Genomic DNA, 24,290 nt, shown 5'->3' on the forward strand with positions numbered 1-24,290 from the left:
ACCAACGGTGGAATTTACTCTTTAAGATTAGAAGTGGCCCAAAAAATGTAAGACAAAGAAAGCAGCTGCAGAATAATAGGTAAGAAGGATCCCAGACTTGACCAAATAGCCAGAAACCTGGCTACAGTTCTGAGAAATCTATGGAAGCAGTCTTACTATGTGTGGAAGAGGAAAGTGAACAGTCTTCAAAATTTAATCGTAGAATAATTCTATAAAATTAAGCCCTTTATTAGAGCTGAAAAAATTGAGTTTAAGAGCACAGCAAGTTTAGCATAAAGTGCAGATAATACATTTTTAAATTTTTGTTTTTATTTTATTTTTTGTAGCGACAGGGTCTCACTTTGTTTCCCAAGCTGGTCTTGAACTCCTGGCCTCAAGCAATCCTCCTGCCTTGGCCTTCCAAAGTGCTGGGATTACAGGCATGAGACACTGCACCCAGTCTATAAAGTGCAGATTATAGTGTTCATTCTCAGATTTGAAAATATTTCTAACTTAAAGTAGAAAACATTTGGAAAAGTGTTTAGAAATATTTTTTGCATTTTCTGTAACACTGCTTATCCATATACCCAGTTCTCTACTAGTTCCTTTTATCAGAATTCCACTTATGTAGAGGGAGAAGTTAAACATGCAGTGTTATTTAGCCAACTTCAGGTAAACTCAGTAAATTGTTAGATTAAAGCCATTTTGCCTCAAATACTTATTAGCCTGACTAGGTTGGGGCTGTCAGGGACCATCCAAATTAAAAATCCAACTAAAATTCTGTAGCTCTAAACAACTATGCAGACATAGATTGAAAAATGTTGTGTTCCTCCCCACCACTACTGAGAGATGGGAAAAACTGAAATAAATTAATTAATGTTTTACTAATTAAATGTTTTTCTCCAGTTTAAGGGGTTGAAAAATAGCAATAATTTTAATAAACCATTTACTGTTTTGTATATATATACAATAACACGTATCTGGATTATGTTTCTAACATGAATTATTGGCATTTGAAAGAAAGTAGGTAACCCTATTAGGCTAATAGGCAGTGAAGTATCTTGATCTCTTAATCCTCTGTATTGCTCAAATATTAGCATTATTCATACTCATTTATGAATGTAGGGGTTACTTAGTGAAACCCTGAACTAAAATAATGCATAGGTATAGTATTAGAAGACTCATAGAAGGAAAGGTAGGATGTTAGGCATGCTAAATGGAAAATATGAGTGTTATAGTTTTTATTTCATAAGGGAACTTGATAATAGAAAATGCATTTTTTTTATAAATAAAAAGTAGGTGTCTGAATAAAAATACCTCTACTTGGGTTTTTTAAATTCTATAATTTTATTCTGCTATGGCTAATTCTTAACAGAACCCTCTTTCTGGTCCCACTGTATATCATTTTAATGACACTTCTGCAGTTGGTATTAAGAATACAACTTCACATTTATACATCGTTGTCCATCACTCATTAGTTCATGCAACCACAAAAAGGTATTATAAGAATAATATTTCGGCCGGGCGCGGTGGCTCAAGCCTGTAATCCCAGCACTTTGGGAGGCCGAGACGGGCGGATCACGAGGTCAGGAGATCGAGACCATCCTGGCTAACACGGTGAAACCCCGTCTCTACTAAAAATACAAAAACTAGCTGGACGAGGTGGCGGGCGCCTGTAGTCCCAGCTACTCGGGAGGCTAAGGCAGGAGAATGGCGTAAACCCGGGAGGCGGAGATTGCAGTGAGCTGAGATCTGGCCACTGCACTCCAGTCCGGGCGACAGAGCGAGACTCCGCCTCAAAAAAAAAAAAAAAAAAGAATAATATTTCATTTCTGAGATAAGGAAATTATGATCTAGTATGTTTTTAGATAACCTACTATTCACAATCACATGTAGAATTATCTCTGTTATTCAATATATGTTCTTGTTCTTCAAAATCTGCAATATCTGTAGTCTGATTCTTGGAGACTGGCTCATCACAATTGTCTAGAAGAGCTTTAGCCAGGAAGTGCCACAAAGCAAGTAGTTTCCATCATAGTCTTAGCTAGTTTATTCCTGAATCCTCCCATACCTTACAGAAAGAGCAATGAGTCTTCTGTAAACCACTCTTAGAAGTGTGATGGTGAGCACCACTATTCCACACACCAGGCTGAATGCCCATCGTGGTCCCCAGTGAGCATACACTTGGCTGATGAACACAGGCCCAAGAATCCGGGCTCCACTTCCAGATGCTGTTAACCAGCCCATGTATACACCCTGTTGGGGGTGAAATGGGGGACAAGCAGATTGATATTAGGGTTTAGTTATTTAAAAGCAAAGAAATGGTATTACCAAACTACAGCAAACTTACAAGAATCGCTTTCTCCATCTTTTACTTTTAAATTAAACATAAAATGCCTCCTATAAATATAGCATTTGATATCAAGTCAGATTAAGAAAAATAAAAGGAGTGTAAAGGGAAAACTTAATGTCTGCCGAAGCCCTGGGAATAATAAAATTGATTGAAATACCTTTTAAAGCTAACACTTATTTTGTACCGGCTACATGCCAGTCACTGAGGTAGGTGCATTACATACATCATTTGTAATGTTCACAAGTTTCAATGACAGGTGTTATCCCGTTTAACAAAGGTAGAAACTGAAACTCAGAAAGTTTAAGTAACTTGTTCAAGAAGTTTGAAGCCATATTTGGCTGACTCCACTGTGCCACTTTACACTCTACCACAATGCCACTCCTACAACTTCTGTATCCAAAACTATAATCCACATAAACTGCCCAAGAATGTTCAGGGCAGCATTGCTTTTAATAGCTTCAAATTGGAAACAACCTAAATGTCACTGGTAGATTAAGTGAATAAACTATGGTATACTTAATATAACTGGAATGCTAAGCAGCTACTTATATTTATAAAATTTTTCCTTGCCCTGTCTTATGGTACTAATAAGCAGCTATTTACAAGAATAAAGTCTTATATAGAGAGAGTAAAATCTTCTGAAAACATCTGTATATGCTGACATGGAAAGAAAGCTATAACATATTAAGTAAAAAAAAAAAAAAACCTATCAAGAAGCAGAAACAAGTATATATCCATGTGATATAGTCCATTTTTCCCTTTTTCTAAAAAAAGGTACAAATGTGGAGATGTTTGGATATGGACAGAAAAATGTCTTAAAGCATACAAATTGAGTTAACAGTGGTTGACTTTGGTGAGGTGAAGCTAAGGGGAGCCTCCATTTTCTGTTAAATACATTTCTAAATTATTTGAATTTTGTTACAACCATTATATATTGCTTTGGTAATTAACAAACTTTTATTCTTAATTTTGAAAAATTAAAAATATAATCTATTAGATTAAAAACAAACCCAGAAATTATTACTGAAATGTTGTATCTACTCCTTATAATTTGAAAACAGGGGTGTTCATTTTTTCTCCTCTTTGCCTTATTTCAATAGAGAAACACTAATTTCTGCTCTGAAAACGTAAAGCTATTTATTTATTTATTTATTTATTTATTTATTTATTTATTTATTTATTGAGACGGAGTCTCACTCTGTTGCCCAGGCTGGAGTGCAGTGGCGCGGTCTCGGCTCACTGCAAGCTCCGCCTCCCGGGTTTACACATTCTCCCGTCTCAGCCTCTCAAGTAGCTGGGACTACAGGCAGGCGCCACCACGCCCAGCTAACTTTTCCTGTTTTTAGTAGAGATGGGGTTTCATCATGTTAGCCAGAATGGTCTCAATCTCCTGACCTCGTGATCCGCCCACCTTGGCCTCCCAAAGTGCTGGGATTACAGGCGTGAGCCATGGTGCCCGGCCGCTATTTAATTTTTAAAGAGGAAGATAATATTTTTATTTTGTGGCCATTTAAATGACTATTATTAAAAAGAGTTACAAGTGAGCAGGCACGGTGGCTCATACCTGTAAACCCAGCACTTTGGGAGGCCAAGGCGGGAGGATCACTTGAGCTCAGGAGTTGGAGACCAGCCTGGCCAACATGGTGAAACCCCATCAGTACAAACATACAAAAATTAGCCAGGCCCGATAGTGCACACCTGTGGTCCCAGTTACTCGGGAGGCTGAGGCACAAGAATTGTTTGAGCCCAGGAAGCAGAGGTTGTAGTGGGCCGAGATCGCACCACTGCACTCCAGCCTGGGCGACAGAGAAAGACTGTCTCAAAAAAATTTAAAAAAGAGTCAGAAGCAAAACCTGGAAATAATCTAAATGTATAATAATAGGAAAATGATTGCAAACAGATGATGGTACATACATAAAATGGAATATAATGTTTACATTAAAAATAATTCTTTTTTTTTTTTTTTTTTTTTTTTTTGAGAAGGAGTCTCACTCTGTCACCCAGGCTGGAGTGCAGTGGCCAGATCTCAGCTCACTGCAAACTCCGCCTCCCGGGTTTACGCCATTCTCCTGCCTCAGCCTCCCGAGTAGCTGGGACTACAGGCGCCCGCCACCTCGCCCGGCTAGTTTTTTGTATTTTTTTAGTAGAGACGGGGTTTCACCGTGTTAGCCAGGATGGTCTCGATCTCCTGACCTCGTGATCCGCCCGCCTCGGCCTCCCAAAGTGCTGGGATTACAGGCTTGAGCCACCGCGCCCGGCCTAAAAATAATTCTCTAAGAGAAAATTAAAAGGTATGGGAGCATAGTCACAATGCATTATTATTTTTTTAAAGCAGATTACAAAACAGTATCCATGATACTATTTTTAAAATCCTATTTTTGTGGTAAATGCACGTACACATATAAGCATAGATAAAAGACTGGAAGTAGAAATGTAATTTTGCCAAAATGTTAGTAGCAACTGCCTCATTGAAATTTTTCATTTTCCTTCTACATTGTTTCTAATTTTCTATAAAAACATGGAAAATTTATTTAAAAATTATAAAATAGACATAGCTGCTGTAAACTTTTAAGACTATCGTGTTTTAATCTCTTAGTAATTGCCTGGGCTAGATGAAATTAAGCCTAGGTTCAAATCTGGTTATCAGTTTTGGTTGCCTAACTCTAGCCTAGTTTAAGAATGAGTTTTAGAAATTTACACCTCAAAAAAAAAAAAAAAAAAAGATTACACCTCAGATTATTTTTTCCTATGAAAATGATTTTGAGCTCCCTAACCTCTGAATTCAAAACAAAGGAGTTATAGCTTAGGGTACTGTTTGTAAATTTCAACATATAAATCTTGCAAACACTTTACAGAAGTTGTGGGATTTTTAAAAATTTTAAATGCTAAATATGATAAAAATCCCTCAAATCAGTCTGTGTAAAAATAGAGAATGGCAGCAAAAAATGTGAGTGCTTACAAGTATATTTTCTATAATTGCAATGTCAGGCTACCTGGCTTACCTGAGGTTTTGGTCCTAGAACTTTTGAATATAGAGTATAGGACATAAGGTTACAGACTGGATAGCCTACTCCAATTAGCACAACTGATGTAAGGAATTGGGCCAGATGGATCACTGGGGTGTAGAGGCACCAGGCTTGTTCAATCCAGCAACCAGTTGGTCTTTCATTGCCATCTTCCATTGGAGACTTCCAAAGACCAATAATAATTTCCCCAAATGTGGTATTAGGGATTGAATTATTGTGCAAATCTGTAAAAACAAAATCATTGCAGTGCATTACTTGTTGATTTTAGATAAATAACAGAGGCTAACATTATATAATTATGTATGGCTATACCTTCCCACTGTATTCTGGGAAATTGGTTTCCCCAAGGTAACAAGATAAAGAAGCCAACCCATACAATGATGAGTCCTCCCAGTAGAATAGCACGCTCGCCAATCCTGTTAAAGAACAGAAACTCTGTAACTTTAAAATGAAACATAACATAGCTTCATTACTTTCATAATTTTAAAAACTAAAAATAATATCTTGTACTTTCAGTGATATATCCATTAAAAAGAATGCTAAATATAATTTTCCACTAAAAATAACCAGGACTCCTCTGAAAAATGGCTGACTTAAGGTCTGGGACACAAAAAGTAGAAGAGCTCAGATCTTTCACAGCAAAAAGCACAGAAGTTATCAGTGATGACTAGGTCGTATAAGTCTTTTTGACTCAGCCAGTTTGAAGAAGCTGGCCAAAAATGTGACACCGTGAGTACTAAAACAGAATAATAATGGCAATGGACAGGATAATACACAAAAGTATTATCATCTGCAGCCTGGTATAGTGGCTCACGCCTATAACTCCAGCACTTTGGGAGGCCAAAGCGGGAGGACTGCTTGAGGCTAGAAGTTCAAAACCAGCCTGGGCAACATAGCAAGACCCCATCTCTACACAAAATTTAAAAAATTAGCCGGGAGTGGTATCTGGTGCCTGTAGTTCTAGCTACTCAGGAGGTTGAGGCAGGAGGATTACTTGAGCCCAGGAGGTCAAGGCTGCAGTGAGCTGTGATGGCACCACTGCACTCCAGACTGGATGACAGAGCAAGACCCTGTCTCTAAAAAAAAAAAAAAAAAAAAAAAGTGTTATAATCTATGAATTCATAGTATATTAAAATACAGTACTCTTTGGTCAGTTTTTGAGGATGTTAGGGAAACAACTCATTATTTTAAAAACCAGTTAATAAAATAATCAAGCCTTTATCCTGCTTTTCCTATACAACTGTAGCTCAGGTTAACCAAATAGTTGGTGAGAGAAAGATTCTCTTTATGGTAAGTATTCTAGAAAATAAATAAAGGAATGATAGAATTAAAATACCAGAATTTTGCAATGATCCATTAATGAATTAATGGACCTATGGAATAATCAAAGACTACTTACATGTCAAGAAGAGATAAACATTATATTTCTTCTGATATAAGCACATATCCTCACCTATAAAGTATTCTTGCCAAAAAATTGAACCGAAATTTCATCAAGCTTCTAGATGCAAGTACTAGTTTTTAAGAAATACAGCAATCGGCCGGGCGCGGTGGCTCAAGCCTGTAATCCCAGCACTTTGGGAGGCCGAGACAGGTGGATCACGAGGTCAGGAGATCGAGACCATCCTGGCTAACACAGTGAAACCCCGTCTTTACTAAAAAAAACACAAAAAACTAGCCGGGTGAGGTGGCGGGCACCTGTAGTCCCAGCTACTTGGGAGGCTGAGGCAGGAGAATGGCATAAACCTGGGAAGCAGAGCTTGCAGTGAGCTGAGATCTGGCCACTGCACTCCAGCCAGGGTGACAGAGCGAGACTCCGTCTCAACAAAAAAAAAAAAAGAAGAAGAAGAAGAAATACAGCAATCACGTCATCTGCAAACAGAGACAATTTAACTTCATTTCCTAATTTCCTAATTGAATATCCTTTATTTCTTTCACTTGCCTGATTGCCCTGGTCAGAACTTCCAATACTATGTTGAATAGGAGAGGTGAGAGAGGGCATCCTTGTCTTGTGCTGGTTTTCAAAGGGAATGCTTCCAGTTTTACTTTATCCAATATGATACTGGCTGTGGGTTTGTCATAAATAGCTCTTATTATTTTGAGATACGTTCCATCAACATCAGTTTATTGTTTTTTAGCATGAAGGGTATTGAATTTTATCAAAGGCCTTTTCTGCATCTATTGAGATAATCGTGGTTTTTGTCATTGGTTCTGTTTATGAGGTGGATTACATTTACTGATTTGTGTATGTTGAACCAGCCTTGCATCCCAGGGATGAAGCAGATTTGATTGTGGTGGATAAGCTTTTTGATGTGCTGCTGGATTTGGTTTGCCAGTATTTTATTTTTTTACTTTTATTTATTTATTTTTATTTGATTATTATTATTATTATTTTTGAGACGGAGTCCCAGGCTGGCGGGCAGTGGCGTGATCTTGGCTCACTGCAAGCTCCGCCTCCTGGGTTCACGCCATTCTCCTGCTTCAGCCTCCCGAGTAGCTGGGACTACAGGTGCCCACCACCACGCCTGGCTAATTTTTTTGTATTTTTAGTAGAGATGGGGTTTCACTGTGTTAGCAAAGATGGTCTCGATCTCCTGACCTTGTGATCCACCCATCTCAGTCTCCCAAAGTGCTGGGATTACAGGCGTGAGCCACCCCATGCCTGGCCTCGGTTTGCCAGTATTTTATCGAGGATTTTCACATCGATGTTCATCAGGGATATTGGCCTTAAATTTTCTTTTTTTGTTGTATCTCTGCTAGGTTTTGGTATCAGGATGATGCTGGCTTCATAAAATGAGTTAGGGAGGAGGCCCTCTTTTTCTATTGTTTGGTGTAGTTTCAGAAGGAATCGTACCAGCTCCTCTTTGTTCCTCTGGTAGAATTTGGCTGTGAATTCATCTGGTCCTGGGCTTTTTTTGGTTGGTAGGCTATTAATTACTGCCTCAATATCAAAACTTGTTATTGGTTGATTTCAGGGATTCGACTTCTTCCTGGTTTAGTCTTGGGAGGATGTATGTGTCCAGGAATTTATCCATGTCTTCTAGATTTTCTAGTTTATTTGCGTAGAGGTGTTTATAGTATTGGAGAATACTTTGGTATTCTCTGATGGTAGTTTGTATTTCTGTGGGATAAGTGGTGCCCAAAATCTCGTTAAGCTGACAAGCAACTTCAGCAAAGTCTCAGGATACAAAATCAATGTGCAAAAATCACAAGCATTCCTATACACCAATAACAGACAAACAGAGAGTCAAATCAAGAGTGAACTGCCATTCACAATTGCTACAAAGAGAATAAAATACCTAGAAATCCAACTTACAAGGGATATGAAGAACCTCTTCAAGGAGAACTACAAACCACTGCTCAAGGACATAAGAGAGGACACAAACAAATGGAAAAACATTCCATGCTCATGGATAGGAAGAATCAATATTGTGAAAATGGCCACACTGTCCAAAGTCATGTATAGATTCAATGCTATCCCCATCAAGCTACCATTGACTTTCTTCACAGAATTAGAAAAAAACTACTTTAAATTTCATATGGAACCAAAACAGAGCCCATATAGCCAAGAGAATCCTAAGCAAAAAGAACAAAGCTGGAGTTATCACAATACCTGACTTCAAACTACACTACAAGGCTACAGTAACCAAAACAGCATGGTTCTTGTACCAAAACAGATATATGGACCAATGGAACAGAACAGAGGCCTCAGACATAACACCACATGTCTACAAGCATCTGATCTTTGACAAACCTGTAAAAACAAGCAACAGGGAAAGGATTCCCTATTTAATAAATGGTGTTGGTAAAACTGGCTAGCCATATGCGGAAAACTGAAACTGGGCCCCTTTTTTATACCTTATGCAAAAGTTAACTCAAGATGGATCAAAGACTTAAACATAAGACCTAAAACCATAAAAACCCTAGAAGAAAACCTAGGCAATACCATTCAGGACATAGGCATGGGCAAAGACTTCATGACTAAAACACCAAAAGCAATGGCAACAAAAACCAAAATTGATAAATGGGATCTGATTAATTAAACTAAAGCGCTTCTGCACAGCAAAATAAACTATCATCAGAGTGAACAAGCAATCTACAGAATGGGAGAAAAATTTTGCAATCTATCCATCTGACAAAGGGCTAATATCTAGAATCTACAAGGAACTTAAACAAATTTACAAGAAAAAAACAACCCCATCAAAAAGTGGGCAAAGGATATGAATAGACACTTCTCAAAAGAAGACATTTATGCAGCCAACAAACATATGAAAAAAAGCTCATAATAGGCCGGGCGTGGTGGCTCAAGCCTGTAATCCCAGCACTTTGGGAGGCCGAGGCGGGCGGATCACGAGGTCAGGAGGTCGAGACCATCCTGGCTAACACAGTGAAACCCCATCTCTACTAAAATTACAAAAAATTAGCCGGGCGAGGTGGCGGGCGCCTATAGTCCCAGCTACTCGGGAGGCTGAGGCAGGAGAATGGCGTGAACCTGGGAGGCGGAGCTTGCAGTGAGCCAAGATCGCGCCACTGCACTCCAGCCTGGGCGACAGAGCGAGACTCCGTCTCAAAAAAAAAAAAAAAAGCTCATAATCACTGGTCATTAGAAAAATGCATACCAAAATCACAATGAGATACCATCTCACAACAGTTAGAGTGGCAATCATTAAAAAGTCAGGAAACAGATGCTGGAGAGGATGTGGAGAAATAGGAATACTTTTATACTGTTGGTGGGAGTGTAAATTAGTTCAACCATTGTGGAAGATGGTGTGGTGATTCCTCAAGGATCTAGAACCAGAAATATCATTTGACCCAGCAATCCCATTACTGGGTATATACCCAAAGGATTATAAATCATTCTACTATAAAGACACATGCACATGTATGTTTATTGCAGCACTATTCACAAGAGTAAAGACTTGGAAGCAACCCAAATGCCCATCAATGACAGACTAGATAAAGAAAATGTGGCATATATACATCATGGAAAACTATGCAGCCATAAAAAAGGATGAGTTCATGTCTTTTGCAGGAACATGGATGAAGCTGGAAACCATCATTCTCAGCAAACTAATACAGGAACAGAAAAACAAACACATGTTCTCACTCGTATGTGGCATATATACATCATGGAAAACTATGCAGCCATAAAAAAGGATGAGTTCATGTCTTTTGCAGGAACATGGATGAAGCTGGAAACCATCATTCTCAGCAAACTAATACAGGAACAGAAAAACAAACACATGTTCTCACTCGTAAGTGGGAGTTGAACAATGAGAACACATGGATACAGGGAGGGGAACATCACACACGGGGGCCTGCTGGGGGGTGGGGGCTAGGGGAGGGATAGCATTAGGAGAAATACCTAATGTAGATGATGGATTGATGGGTGCAGCAAACCACCATGGTACATTTATACCTATGTAACAAACCTGCATATTCTGCACATGTATTTCAGAACTCAAAGTATAATAAAGGCTGGGTGTGGTGGCTCATGCCTGTAATCCAGGACTTTGGGAGGCCGAGGAGGACGGATCATCTGAGGTCAGGAGATTGAGACCATCCAGGCCAACATGGTGAAACCCTGTCTCTACTAAAAACACAAAAATTAGCTGGGTGTGGTGGCACACGCCTGTAATCCCAGCTACTCGGACTCAGGAAGCTGAGGCAGGGGAATGGCTTGAACCTGGTGGAGGTGGAGGTTGTGGTGAGCCAAGATTGCACCATTGCACTCCAGCCTGGGCAACAAGAGTGAAACTCCATCTCAAAAAAAAAAAAGGTATAATTTAAAAAAAAGAAAAAGAAACATAGCAGAAAGGAAAATGTCTTCAAAACACCAATGATGCAATCAGTAAGATCCAAAATGTGGGAAACTATACTACAAAAATCCTGGTTTATTCAATTTGTAAGAAGAAAAGAGAAAAAAAGACAGAGATGGAAACGAAACTTATTGATTAAAAGAGACTTAGTAAACTTAAGAGCCTGAATCTAGTGAACATACTGAAAAACAAATACAACAAAACAAAGCCAAAAAGCACTTGAGACAGTGGAGAAAATCTGAATGTTGCCTGAATATGTGATGATATTAATAAATCATTTTTTTTGGATGAGATAATATCATAAACTTTAGAGACACATACTGAAATATTTGTGGAAGATATGAATTGATGCCTAGGATCAGCTTCAAAATAATCCAGGTACAGGGGAAAGAGAGTGTGGAATAGCTAGAGGTAGAGATGGAACAGGAATGTCTAAGTGCTTACAATTGTTGAAGCTGGGTAATGAATACTGGAGATGCTCTCTAGACTTTGGTGTATGTTGGAAATTCTGCATAACAGTAAAACATAAAAGCAAAACCAAAGTCTTCCAAAATACATGCATAAAAACCACACAACCAAACAACCAACAAAAACCCAATGACTTTCATCACCCACAGAATACCAACAGGCTTCACGTCTTTCTAACCTGATTTATCATTTGCCTTTTCCCTGACTGTGCTCTTGTCAAACCAGCCTTTCTGCTTGTTCCTTAAACATACAAAGCTCAGCCTTCTGGGGGAAGAGAGTTCCAGGCCATTGCATGGCTCTTTGCTGACTTCACTAAGGTCTCAGCTTAAATGTAACTTCGTCATATATACCTTCCTTGAGCAGTCTATCGAATACAACATTTCCCCACTTTCCAGCCCTGCCCTTGTCACTCCTTATTCTCTTCTCTTCTCTTCTTCTTTGTAGTACTTATCACTAACTGACTTCACATTTGTGTTTATTGGCTTTCCCCCTACTGGAATACACATGCTTTGAGGGTATGGTATTGGACATTCTGTAAGGATGAATAATATCAGCCGCACTGCTCTACTTTTGTAGCAAGATGTAATGTACTTCCTATTAACTTTGAATATAAATATGTCTAACTTATATCTTGATCCTTCTACTTGGCTCCATAAGGACAAGAATTCTCATAGTATCCCCATAGCAGTGAACCTGATACACTGACTTAGCATTTGTTGATTAATTTTAGAAACTTATTAAAGTACATACAGTCTCTGACTTATGAGTGTTAACCTATAATTGTTCAGCTTTACAACAGTAGGAAAGTGGTACTCATTCAGTAGAAACCACACTTCAAATTTTGAATTTTGGTATTTTTCCAGACCAGCGATCTGTGGTATGATACTGTTTCATTATGCCGGACAGCAGCAGAGAACCACAGCTCCCAGTCAGTCACATGATCACAAAGGTAAACATCTAATACCGTAATCTACAGTATACTGTATTTGGCAAATTACATGAGATATCCAACACTTTATTATAAAATACACTTCATGTTTTAACCTAACTGGAAACTATTGTGAGTGTTGGAGCGTGTTTAAGGTAGGCTAAGCTAAGCTAAGCTACAATGCTCTGTAGGTTAGGTGTATTAAATTTTTTTTTTTGTTCTGTTTTGTTTTTCGCTTTTTTTGAGATGGAGTTTCACCCTTGACATCCAGGCTGGAATGCAATGGCTCACTGCAACCTCCGCCTCCCAGATTCAAGCGATTCTTATGCCTCCACCTGCGGAGTAGCTGTGATTACAGGCACCTGCCACCATACGCGGCTAATTTTTGTATTTTTAGTTGAGATGGGGTTTCACCACATTGGCTGGGCTGGTCTCGAACTTCTGACCTCAGGTGACCTCCCTGCCTCGGCCTCCCAAAGTGCTGGGATTGCAGGCGTGAGCCACTGCACACAGCCTGTATTTTCAACTCTGTGCTATTTTCAACTTGTAACGATCAGTTTATCAGGATGTAGCCCCATTGCAAGTTAAAGAGGATCTGTATTTCAGGAATACTTAAACAGAACTGTCCAAATTCATCAGCTAATGTTCCACCTTAGACTATATGACTGAACTTAATTTTACACAAGCATTTCCCTGAAAATATGTTCCTTACAGTTATACTTTTACAAAATGATTCTTTTTTTAAGAGATGGGTCTTACTCTGTCACCCAGACTGGAGTATAGTGATACAATCACAGTTCACTGCAGCCTCAAACTCCTGGGCTCAAGCAATCCTCTCGCCTCAACCTCCCAAGTAGTTGGGACGACAGGCGTGCTCCATCACACCCAGCTAATTGTGTGTGTGTGTGTGTGTCTGTGAAGAAATAGGGATCTCATTATATCATAGTGAGATAAGATCTCACTATGTTTCCCAGGCTGGTCTCAAACTAACTTCTGGGCTGAAATGATCCTCCTGTCTTAGCCTCCTAAATTGCTCGGGTTGCAGATGTGAGCCACTATACCTGGCCAAAATTATTCTTTTATTTATTTGTATTTATTTATCTATTTTGAGACGAAGTCTCACTCTGTCGCCCAGGCTGGAGGGCAGTGGTGTGATCTCGGCTCACTGCTGCAACCTCCACCTCCCGGGCTGAAGCGATTCTCTTGCCTCAGCCTCCTGAGTAGCTGGGACTACAGGCACATGCCACCACACCCTCTATTTTTAGTAGAAAATTTTTTTTATTTTAGTAGAAACGTGCCACCATGCCCTATATTTTTAGTAGAAAAATTTTTGTATTTTTAGTAAAAATGGGGTTGCACCATGTTGGCCAGACTGGTCTCAAACTCCTGACCCCAAATGATCCAGCTGCCTTGGCCTCCCAAAATGCTGGGATTACAGGCATGAGCCACTGCACCAGGCCCTCAAAATGATTCTTTTAAACAGTGAATAGACATTCTCAAAAGAAGACGTACAAAAGGCCACTAGGTGTACAAAAAATGTTTGACATCACTAATCATCAGGGAAATGCAAATCAAAACCACAATTAGGTATTCTCTCAACCCAATTAAAATGGCTTTAATCAAAAAGAGGGAATGATGGATGCTGGTGAGGATGTGGACAAACAGGAACCCTTGTATACTGTTGGTGGGAATGTAAATTAGTAAAACCACTATGGAAAACAGTACAGATGTTCCTCAAAAAAAATTAAAATGGAACTACCATATGAACCAGCAATCCCATTACTAAGTATATATCTAAAATAAAGGAAATCAATATATCAAAGACACATCTGCACTTCCATGTTCATTTCAGCACTATTCACAATTGCCAAAATATGAAACCAACCTAAGTGCCCATCAATGGATGAATGGATAAACGTGGTATATATACACAAGGGAATATTGCTGAGCCATTAAAACCATGAAATCCCATCATTTTGGGTAACATAGATGGAATTAATGGTCATTATGTTAAGTGAAATAAGCCAAGCACAGAAAGACAAATTATCACATTTTCTCACTCATGTGAAAAAAAGCGAATCTCAGGTTGGGCGCAGTGGTTCATGCCTGTAATCCCAGCACTTTGGAAGGCGGAGGCGGGCAGATCATGAGGTCAGGAGATCGAGACCATCCTAACGTGGTAAAACCCCGTCTCTACTAAAAATAAAAATAAAAAAATTGTCAGGTGTGATGGCATGTGCCTGTAGTCCCAGCTACTCGGGAGGCTGAGGCGAGAGAATTGCTGGAACCCAGGAGGTGGAGGTAAGTAAGCTGAGATCGCGCCACTGCACTCCAGCCTGGGCAACAGAGCGAGACTCCGTCACAAAAAAAAAAAATTTTTTTTAATGAATCTCATGAATATAGAGAGTAGATTGGTGAACCCAGGCAACACAGCAAGATCTTGTCTCTACAAAAAGTTAAAAAAAAAAAAATTAGCCAGGCATTATGGCACATGCCTGTAGTCCTAGCTACTCAGGAGGCTGAGACAGGAGGATTGCTTCAGCCCAGGAGTTTGAGGCTGCCATGAGCTATGATCACACCACTCCACTCCATTCTGGGCAACAGAGTGAGACACCATCTTTTACAAGAAGAAAAAAAAAGGAAAAGAAAGAAAGAAAAGAGACTAGATTGGTAGTTACCAGAAGCCAGGAATAATAGTGGGAAGGAGGCAATAAACAATAGTTGGTTAATGGGTACAAATACACAGTTAGAAGAAATAAGACCTAGTTTTCAATAGCTCAGTAGGGTGACTACAGTTAGCAATAATTTAGTGTACATGTCAAAAGCTAGAAAAGAGTAATTCAAATGTTCCTAGCATAATGAAAAGGTAAATATTTAAAGTGATGGTATCCCAATTATTTTGATTTGATCTTTATACATTATATGAATGTATCAAATTATCACACATACCCCAAACATATGTACATCTATCATGTATCAATTAAAAAACACTTAATGCTGGACACAGTGGCTCATGCCTGTAATCCCAACACTTTGGGAGACTGAGGCAGGAGGAATGCTTGAGCCCAGGAATGAGACTAGCCTGGGCAACACAGTGAGATATTGTCTCTACAAAAAATAAAAATAAAAGAAATTAGCCAGGTATGGTGGTCATGCCTGTAGTCCCAGCTATTCAGGAGGGTGAGATGAGAGGATCACCTGAGGCCAGTAGGTCAAGGCTGCACTAAGCCATGATTGCACCACTGCATTCTAGCCTCAGCAACAAAACGAGACTTGTCTCAAAAAAAAAAAAAGTGTTGTGTGGTCTGGGAAATGTCACAAATCTTATTTGCCATGATGGATGATATAGAATATATATACTGTGGATAGAAGTTCTAGAATAAGTTTGGTAATCTTAACCAAAATATTCCAAACTTAACCACTGAATCTTTTTTGTTGCACAATATATATTACAATACAGAACAATGGTTTATGAAATATACTTTCAGGAAAACACAATAGACAAAAGATAATAAGTCTCACTTTGTGAGAAATTTTGTTTTACCAAAGAAATGCTGTAGGGTATAGAAATATTGTGATCTCTTAATAAATTGTAAATCTGTGTCCAAAAAAAGCTTTAGATTATTTTCCTGGTACATCCATTTGCATTGTTAGCTCTGTTTTTTGTTTTATTTTTAAAAAATAGACATAAAACCAAAAACACTTAACTTACTTTTTGGAAAGTAACTTAACTCCTACGAAAATAACAACTGCTTCAACCCCAAGAGCAGCAAGTATTATGCCATTATATAACACAGCTTGTTCTTGAGTCCAGGCATACATATCCATTGTTAATGGAGCAATGATGCTAAGAAAAACCAAAAAAAGTATTCTTATTTAAATCACAGTAACTGTTATACTTAAAGTGAAGTGTAAGTTTTAAAAATGACAGCTACACATTCAAGAATTTGCATGCCTTTTAACAATGACAACAGACTTAAGCAAAAGTTTGAACACATTTTAAGCATGTTGTTGTTACATAACTAAGTTACTAAGTCTGTCTACTCATAGTTTACTTTCTAATGTTTATTTTAATTATATAATCAATATAGCCCTATTACAGAAAGTCTGAAACAAAGGAAAAGGAAACAAACCACACCAATCACAATGCCTATCATTCTAATATTACTAAATAATCATGGTTATATTTTTAATTAAATTGGTCTCTTTCAATGCAATAGTTATATTAAGTTATCAGAATATACTGGATTTTTTGAATGTATATATTTTTCTCTTTACCTCTCAATGTCTCTTCCTTTACATGACTATATCCTTCCTTTCCAAGTTTCTCTCCCTACATGCCATCTCTAGTAACTGACTACAAAATGCAATTTATATTTATTGTTTATTATTATTTTTGAGACGCTAGAGTCTCACTCTGTCACCTGGGCTGGAGTGCAGTGGCATGATCTCGACTCACTGCAACCTCCATCTCCCGGGTTCAAGTAATTCTCCTGCCTCAGCCTCCTGAGTAGCTGGGACTACAGGTACCCACCACCACACCCAGCTAATTTTGGTATTTTTAGTACAGACAGAGTTTCACCATATTGGCCAGGCTGGTCTTGAACTCCTGATCTCAAGTGATCCACCTACCTCAGCCTCCCAAAGTGCTGTGAATTACAGGCGTGAGCCACCGCACCCAGTCTGAAATTTATTTAATATTGTTTAATTGGTATGTTATTCTTTAATGCGTATGGAGCTTCTGTTTAGGATGATGAAAACGTTCTGGAAATAGTGGTCATGGTTGCACAACATTGTGAATGCACTTAGTGCTACTGAATTGCATACCTTAAAAATAGCTAACATGATAGTGCCAGGTGCGGTGGTTCACATCTGTAATCCAAGCACTTTGGGAGGCCAAGGTGAGCAGATCACTTGAGCCCAGGAGTTCAAGATCAGCCTGGGCAACATGGGGAAACCCTGTCTCTACAAAAAATACAAACGAATTAGTTGAGCATGGTGGCGCATGCCTGTAGTCCCAGCTACTTGGGGGACTGACCCACAGCTCACTGCAGCCTTGACCTCCCCAGGCTCAGGTGATCCTCCTACCTCAGCCTCCCAAGAAGCTGGGACTACAGGCATGTACCACCACATCCAGCTAATCTTTATATTTTTTGTAGAGATGAGGTTTCACCATGCTACTCAGTCTGGGCTCGAACTCCTGAGCTCAACCAGTTCGCCTGCCTTGACCTCCCAAAGTGTTGGGATTACACGTGTGAGCCACTGTGCATGGCCAACAATAATTTATATGACAGAAATAATTTTTAAATGGCATTTAAAAGCAAGGTGAATTTTCTTCCCCAGAGATATACTTCAATTCTGTTATCTTAAGAAATACTCAAATGTACTTTGTACTTGGTATATCTCAATCCAAAAATGTAACTTATAGAACTCTATATCATATATATATATATAGGTAGGAAATTATAGAGCTTAAGAATAATTAAATCACGGCACTAAAGTTTTATAACTGTATTTATCATAAAACTCAGATGAAAGAGGGAAAGAGTAGTGAAACTGATCCTTTTATAAGAAAGTAAGATAGTAGATTATGGACAAAGAATTAACTACTTTCAAGTTAAAAGCAACAAAATGTATATACATTTTTTACATCATGGTAAGAAAAATTTGCCTTACATAAAATTTTTAATAACATCGATATGCCTAATTAACACTGCATTAAGAAATAAAGGTTAAAATATAATCTGATTTAGATAAAGATGGAATAAAACTTACGTTTCAAAAACGGCGAAGATAAATAGAGCCACAAAAAACAGAACATTGATGGCCACAACAGCAACTTGGTCAATATTTCCTTGGGGAACTTGCATTTCATCGCTACTTGCTATAGGTAAATAGGAGAAAAATTACATTACCTATACATCTAATTTTTCTTATGACATTAAAATAATGTAGAAATTATAGCAAAATTTATAAATATTTTTAAAAATTTTTTAGGATTCAAAGTAGTTTAATAACAAGATAATTTGTGTATTTTTATTTTTTCAGATGGGGTCTCACTGCAGCCTTGACCTCCCCAGGCTCAGGTGATCCTCCTACCTCAGCCTCCCAAGAAGCTGGGACTATAGGCATGTACCACCACATCCAGCTAATTTTTATATTTTTTGTAGAGATGAGGTTTCACCATGCTACCCAGTCTGGGCTCGAACTCCTGAGCTCAATCAGTTTTCCTGCCTTGACCTCCCAAAGTGTTGGGATTACATGTGTGAGCCACTGTGCGTGGCCAACAATAAGATAATTTATATGACAGAAATAATTTTTAAATGGCATTTAAAAGCAAGGTGAATTTTCTTCCCCAGAGATATACTTCAATTCTGTTATCTTAAGAAATACTCAGATGCATTTTGTACTTGGTATATCTCAATCCAAAAATGTAATTTATAGAACTCTATAACATACTGATCTCATACTAAATATATTTGCTTTAAATTTAAATTGCAGATTTTTTTCCACCTTACTCAAATCTTAGACTTACAAGAATTTCATGAAGAACTCCAGTGGTTTATCAAATCAGTTCCCAGTTCTATGATTTACTTCAATGGATATATATTTTGAATTTCAGTGCTACATGAAATTAGTATTCATGGCCAGGAACGGTGGCTCATGCCTGTAATCCCAGCACTATGGGAGGCCAGTGCAGGTGGATCACCTGAGATCAGAAGTTTGAGACCAGCCTGGCCAACATGGCAAAACCCCATCTCTATTAAAAATACAAAAAAAAAAATTAGCTGGGCATGGTGCTGCACGCCTGTAATCTCAGCCACTTGAGAGGCTGAGGCACGAGACCTGCTTGAACCAGGAGGCTGAGGTTGCAGTGAGACAAGATTGAGCCACTGCACTTCAGCCTGGGTGACAGAGACTCTGTCTCAATAAATAAATAAATAGAAATTAGTATTCGTAAAGATCTTTATGTTATCATTACCATTTAAAAAACTCCTATCATTTATGTTTCTGTAAAGAAATAATCAGGATTTGATGGTGGTTTATAAACAAGAAGGACAAAGTAAGTGTACTGACTTCTCATCTTGAACAACGTTTTAAGTTTAATACACATTAAGCTATTCTTGATGTAACTGAGAATCATGCAGACATATTAATCTACTCATACATATTCACGCTGTTTTGTAATTTTTCCACTTATTCAGAATACATACACCAATAAATACCAAAATAAGCCAGGTATTTTCTTGGGGTGGCAGGGGGACGGAGTCTCGCTCTGTTGCCAGGCTGAAGTGCAGAGATGTGATTTCTGTTCAATGCAAACTCCATCTCCCGGGTTCAAGTGATTCTCCTGCCTCAGTCTCCCGAGTAGCTGGGACTACATGTGCACGCCACCATGCCCAGATAATTTTTGTAATTTTAATAGAGACGGGGTTTCACCATGTTGGCCAGGATGGTCTCAATCTCTTGACCTCTTGATCTGCCTGCCTCAGCCTCCCAAAGTGCTGGGATTACAGGTGTGAGCCACCGCACCCAGCCTAAGCCAGGAATTAATACATAAAATATTACAAAAATATGTTTATTTATGCTATCTTAAATTGTGTGCAGTGTCAGTGGTTGGTGGAGGGGTGGGAGGGCTTTCCTAAGATGTAGTAAGTTTCTATGATTTTTTTCATAATAATGCCTGCCTTTCTATCTCAGGATTCTTGAGGAGTTCCTCCTCCAACAATAAGTAGATTTGGAAATAGACTGCTATACTTAAAGGGAATTAAGCACCTTGGACACTCAGCCTTATGACCTTCCTTTATAATCACACAAAGAGAACTGGTCACCTTTGTCCAGATCCTTTGCCAGGGGTAGGCCCTGATGGTTGTGGCTCTTGTATCATTTTGGATAGGCCTCTCTGATTCTTAATCACCACCTAGAAGTTAGTCTTTACTCCTTCAAGTCAATATCAATATTGCCCCAAGTCAGACTGGAGTTTGCTTCATAATATGTGCTTAGTTTCCTGTAGCCTCTACTTAGTGCTGGTTTAAGTGCGGAATCTCAGAAATGTTGCATCCTAGACTATGGGGACTGACTAGATATCTCTAATTATAAATTTTTTTAAAAGACTGCATTAGTATATGGACTCAAATTCTATGCAATTAGAAATTATAATCCTGTCTCATAATAACCTCTTTAAATTTGAATATCTTTAAATTAAAACAATTATGGAAGTTTTTTTACCAGATATATTTTATGTAAACATTTATTGAAATTTAAAAATTTTATTTTATAAAAATTATTCTGAAGTAACTAGAAGTCTCATACAAGAAAACACTACATCTCCTCTAAACTCATTCCCATTTGTACTTTAGAACAGTGCTGTCCAATAAAACTGTGACATGATAGAAATGTTCTTTATCTGTGCTAATACAGTGGCCACTAGCCACATATACCCATTACTGAGCACTTGAAATGTGGCTAGTATGACAGAAAATAATTTATTAAATTTACTTTAACTTATATTCACATAGCCACATATGGCTAATGGCTACTATATTGGACAGCATAGCTTTCAATCTTTGCAACACAATCTATGATTTCTAGACCAGCAGCATCACATCACATGGTAGTTTGTTATAAATGCAGATGCTCAGCATCTCACTAGGGTTGCCAATATAGTAAATAAAGATACAGGAGACCCGGTTAAATTTAAATTTGAGATAAACAATAAGTGTTAGTATAAATATGTTCTGTGCCATATTTGAAAGTTAAGTATTAGAATGTTCCATGAAGTATTTGGATTGTATTTACACTTTTTTTTTTTGAGACAGAGTCTCACTCTGTCACCCAGGCTGGAGTACATGGTATGGTATCGGCTCACTGCAACTTCTGCCTCCCAGGTTCAAGCGACTCTCCTGCCTCAGTCTCCTGAGTAGCTGGGATTACAGGCACCTGCCACCACACCCAGCCAATATTTGTATTTTTAGTAGAGACAGGGTTTCACCATGTTGGCCAGGCTGGTCTTGAACTCCTGACCTCAGGTGATCCACCTGGTTTGGCCTCACAAAGTGCTGGGATTATAGGCATGAGCCACTATGCCCAGCTGGATTGTATTAATACTAAAAGTTATCTGTTGCCAGGTGCAGTGGCTCACATCTGTAATCCTAGCACTTTGGGAGGCTGGGGCAGGCAGATCACTTGAGTCCAGGAGTTTAAGACCAGCCTGGACAACACGGCAAGATCCTGTCTCTACTAAAGAAAAAAACAAAAACAAAAACAAAAACGTTATTTGTTGTTTATTGAAATCCAAATTTAACCAGGTGGGACATATTTATACTAAAACATTACTCAAATGTAATTGGGCATTCTGTGTTTTATTTTTTATATTATATATTTTTACATTTCTTTATTAACTCCCCTATTCTGAGAAGCAACATCCTATGTTTTATTGGCAACCTTATTTAGTATCACCCTAAGCCTAACGAATCAGAATTTGTATCTTGAACAAGGTTCCCAGGTGATTTCTAAGCACATGAAAGTAAATGAAGCATTGACGTATATTACCCCCTTCCAACTTCTGAAATACTGATTTTTACATATCTTCCCTTTGTCATACCTCTACCTCATCCTCTTAACTTCCTCCTTCCCTTTACCTGATAGCTCCTTGAAGTTAGCATCCTATTTTTTACCTTTGAATAAAGGAGTTTATACCCACTGTTGACATTTCACCTCTCATTCTTTATTTTTTATTTTGAAAGTTTTCAAACATATTCTCACATATTCATTCCTCAGATTCAACAATCTTTTCCCACACTTGAATCATCACCCCATCCTTTCTCTCACTCCCTCTTTGCTGCCATAGTGTTTTTCACTGGGTGACTCACAAATTTTTATCTCTAGCTTTTACTTTTACTGTCAAAATTACAAATGCCTCTGGGATTTTTTAGTTGTTCTAGAGTAACAGTATATTCAGCTTGATCCAAACTGAAATCATCTTCTCTTTTCATCCAACCTCCCTTCCTAAATTCTTGTTCTCTCTCATTCTTCCAGGTGATCTAGAATCAAAACCTGGCAGAAATGTTGGCTTTCTCTAATCCTTAATATTCTCTATCCAAATCTCTTTCTTGATTCCTCCTTCAACAACTCCTGCTTATCCCTTCTCCATTCTCAGTCACTGCCCTACTTCAGGCCTAGTCAAAATTAATACTTTTATACTGTCTTCCTGAGTCATCCACACAATGTTCTCTTAAAAAGAAAAACACAAATATTGTACCTTTGAAAAGCTTAATAGAGAAATTGTTCAAATTTGTTACTGGCATCATATTTTTTTTCACATTCTGATACAGTTTCTTTTACTGGCTTTTCAGTAATAAAACTGTTACCAATGAGATATGACCAGTGAGATATAACCAATCTGGATTAGCCTCTGCATGGAATCAATGTCAAAACTGTCCTAGTTCAAAAACTTACTATAGCTCCTCACCACTCTGGTCTCCACCCTACTACATTTAAATTTATCTTCCACTATTTATTTTGTGAAAATTAAATAATAGAGCTATGAAAGTACCTGGTAAAATAATACTATGTCTTTTCCACAACTTTATGAACTGTTGAGGGCCAGGATCAGTCCTTGCATTCTTTCCCCAAGGAGGATATAATTAGTACCTAAATAACAGTTTTTTTGGTAAAATATAGCTACTTACCGGGTTCTCTGACTTACATGAATCAGAGAAGATCTAAAGGATGAAAATGTGTATTTGTAAAATATACCAAAACAACAAAAATAAAAAGGCAAAACCATACCTGTTCTCATGCTTAAAAGAATAAAGAACTGCTTTATTTTTACTTATTTTTTTTTTTTTTTTGAGACGGAGTCTTGCTGTGTCGCCCAGGCTGGAGTGCAGTGGCCGGATCTCAGCTCACTGCAAGCTCCGCCTCCCGGGTTCACGCCATTCTCCCGCCTCAGCCTCCCGAGTAGCTGGGACTACAGGCGCCCGCCACCTCGCCCCGCTAGTGTTTTTGTATTTTTTAGTAGAGACGGGGTTTCACCGTGTTAGCCAGGATGGTCTCGATCTCCTGACCTCGTGATCCACCCGTCTTGGCCTCCCAAAGTGCTGGGATTACAGGCTTGAGCCACCGCGCCGGGCAAGAACTGCTTTAAATAGAAAGACATGGCCGGGTGCGGTGGCTCACGCCTGTAATCCCAGCACTCTGGGAGGCCGAGGCGGGCGGATCACGAGGTCAGAAGATCGAGACCATCCTGGCTAACACAGTGAAACCCTGTCTCTACTGAAAAATACAAAAAACTAGCCGGGCGCGGTGGCGTGCACCTGTAGTCCCAGCTAACCCCAAGGCTGAGGCAGAAGAATGGCGTGAACCCGGGAGGCGGAGCTTGCAGTGAGCCGAGATGGCGCCACTGCACTCCACCCTAGGCGACAGAGCGAGACTCCATCTCAAAAAAAAAAAAAAAAAAAAGACAGACATATTTATGTGGTAGTCAAGATATGGAAATCATTGCAAATATCTCAAAGGCTTTAGGATACTAGCTCTCCGAAAATAAGACAAAGTGATTTTTTTACAATGTCAGTAACCTTGTCAATCATGACCACCAAATAACTAATATGGGTATGCCTCTTTAAAAAAAATCAATTTAGGTCACTTCCAGCTTTGAAGATCTTCCCCAATCATCCACTGTGTTGTCCTTAGAAGCAAAATCGAAGTAAATACCA

The 24,290-nt window shown here is 38.7% G+C and overlaps 1 protein-coding gene across 3 annotated transcripts in view; it reads right to left on the reverse strand.

Moving 5' to 3' along the window:
* Positions 1 to 2,002: 2,002 nt before the first annotated feature.
* Positions 2,003 to 24,290, reverse strand: part of MFSD8 (major facilitator superfamily domain containing 8) — a 55,212-nt gene continuing 32,924 nt past the window's right edge. For 2 of the 3 annotated variants that reach the window (XM_010389056.2, XM_010389047.2), the window contains 5 exons: positions 18,349 to 18,457; positions 16,286 to 16,420; positions 5,671 to 5,774; positions 5,335 to 5,582; positions 2,003 to 2,235 (listed from right to left, as the gene is read on the reverse strand). In XM_010389056.2, the coding sequence (XP_010387358.1) occupies positions 2,029 to 2,235; positions 5,335 to 5,582; positions 5,671 to 5,774; positions 16,286 to 16,420; positions 18,349 to 18,457 (803 nt within the window). In that variant the 3' untranslated portion in view covers positions 2,003 to 2,028. The remainder of the gene's footprint in view (positions 2,236 to 5,334; positions 5,583 to 5,670; positions 5,775 to 16,285; positions 16,421 to 18,348; positions 18,458 to 24,290) is intronic. The other variant, XM_030917062.1, reaches the window with a different exon arrangement.

The sequence above is a fragment of the Rhinopithecus roxellana genome, chromosome 2 (assembly GCF_007565055.1).
Source record: "Rhinopithecus roxellana isolate Shanxi Qingling chromosome 2, ASM756505v1, whole genome shotgun sequence".
Classification (NCBI taxonomy): Eukaryota; Metazoa; Chordata; class Mammalia; order Primates; family Cercopithecidae; genus Rhinopithecus; species Rhinopithecus roxellana.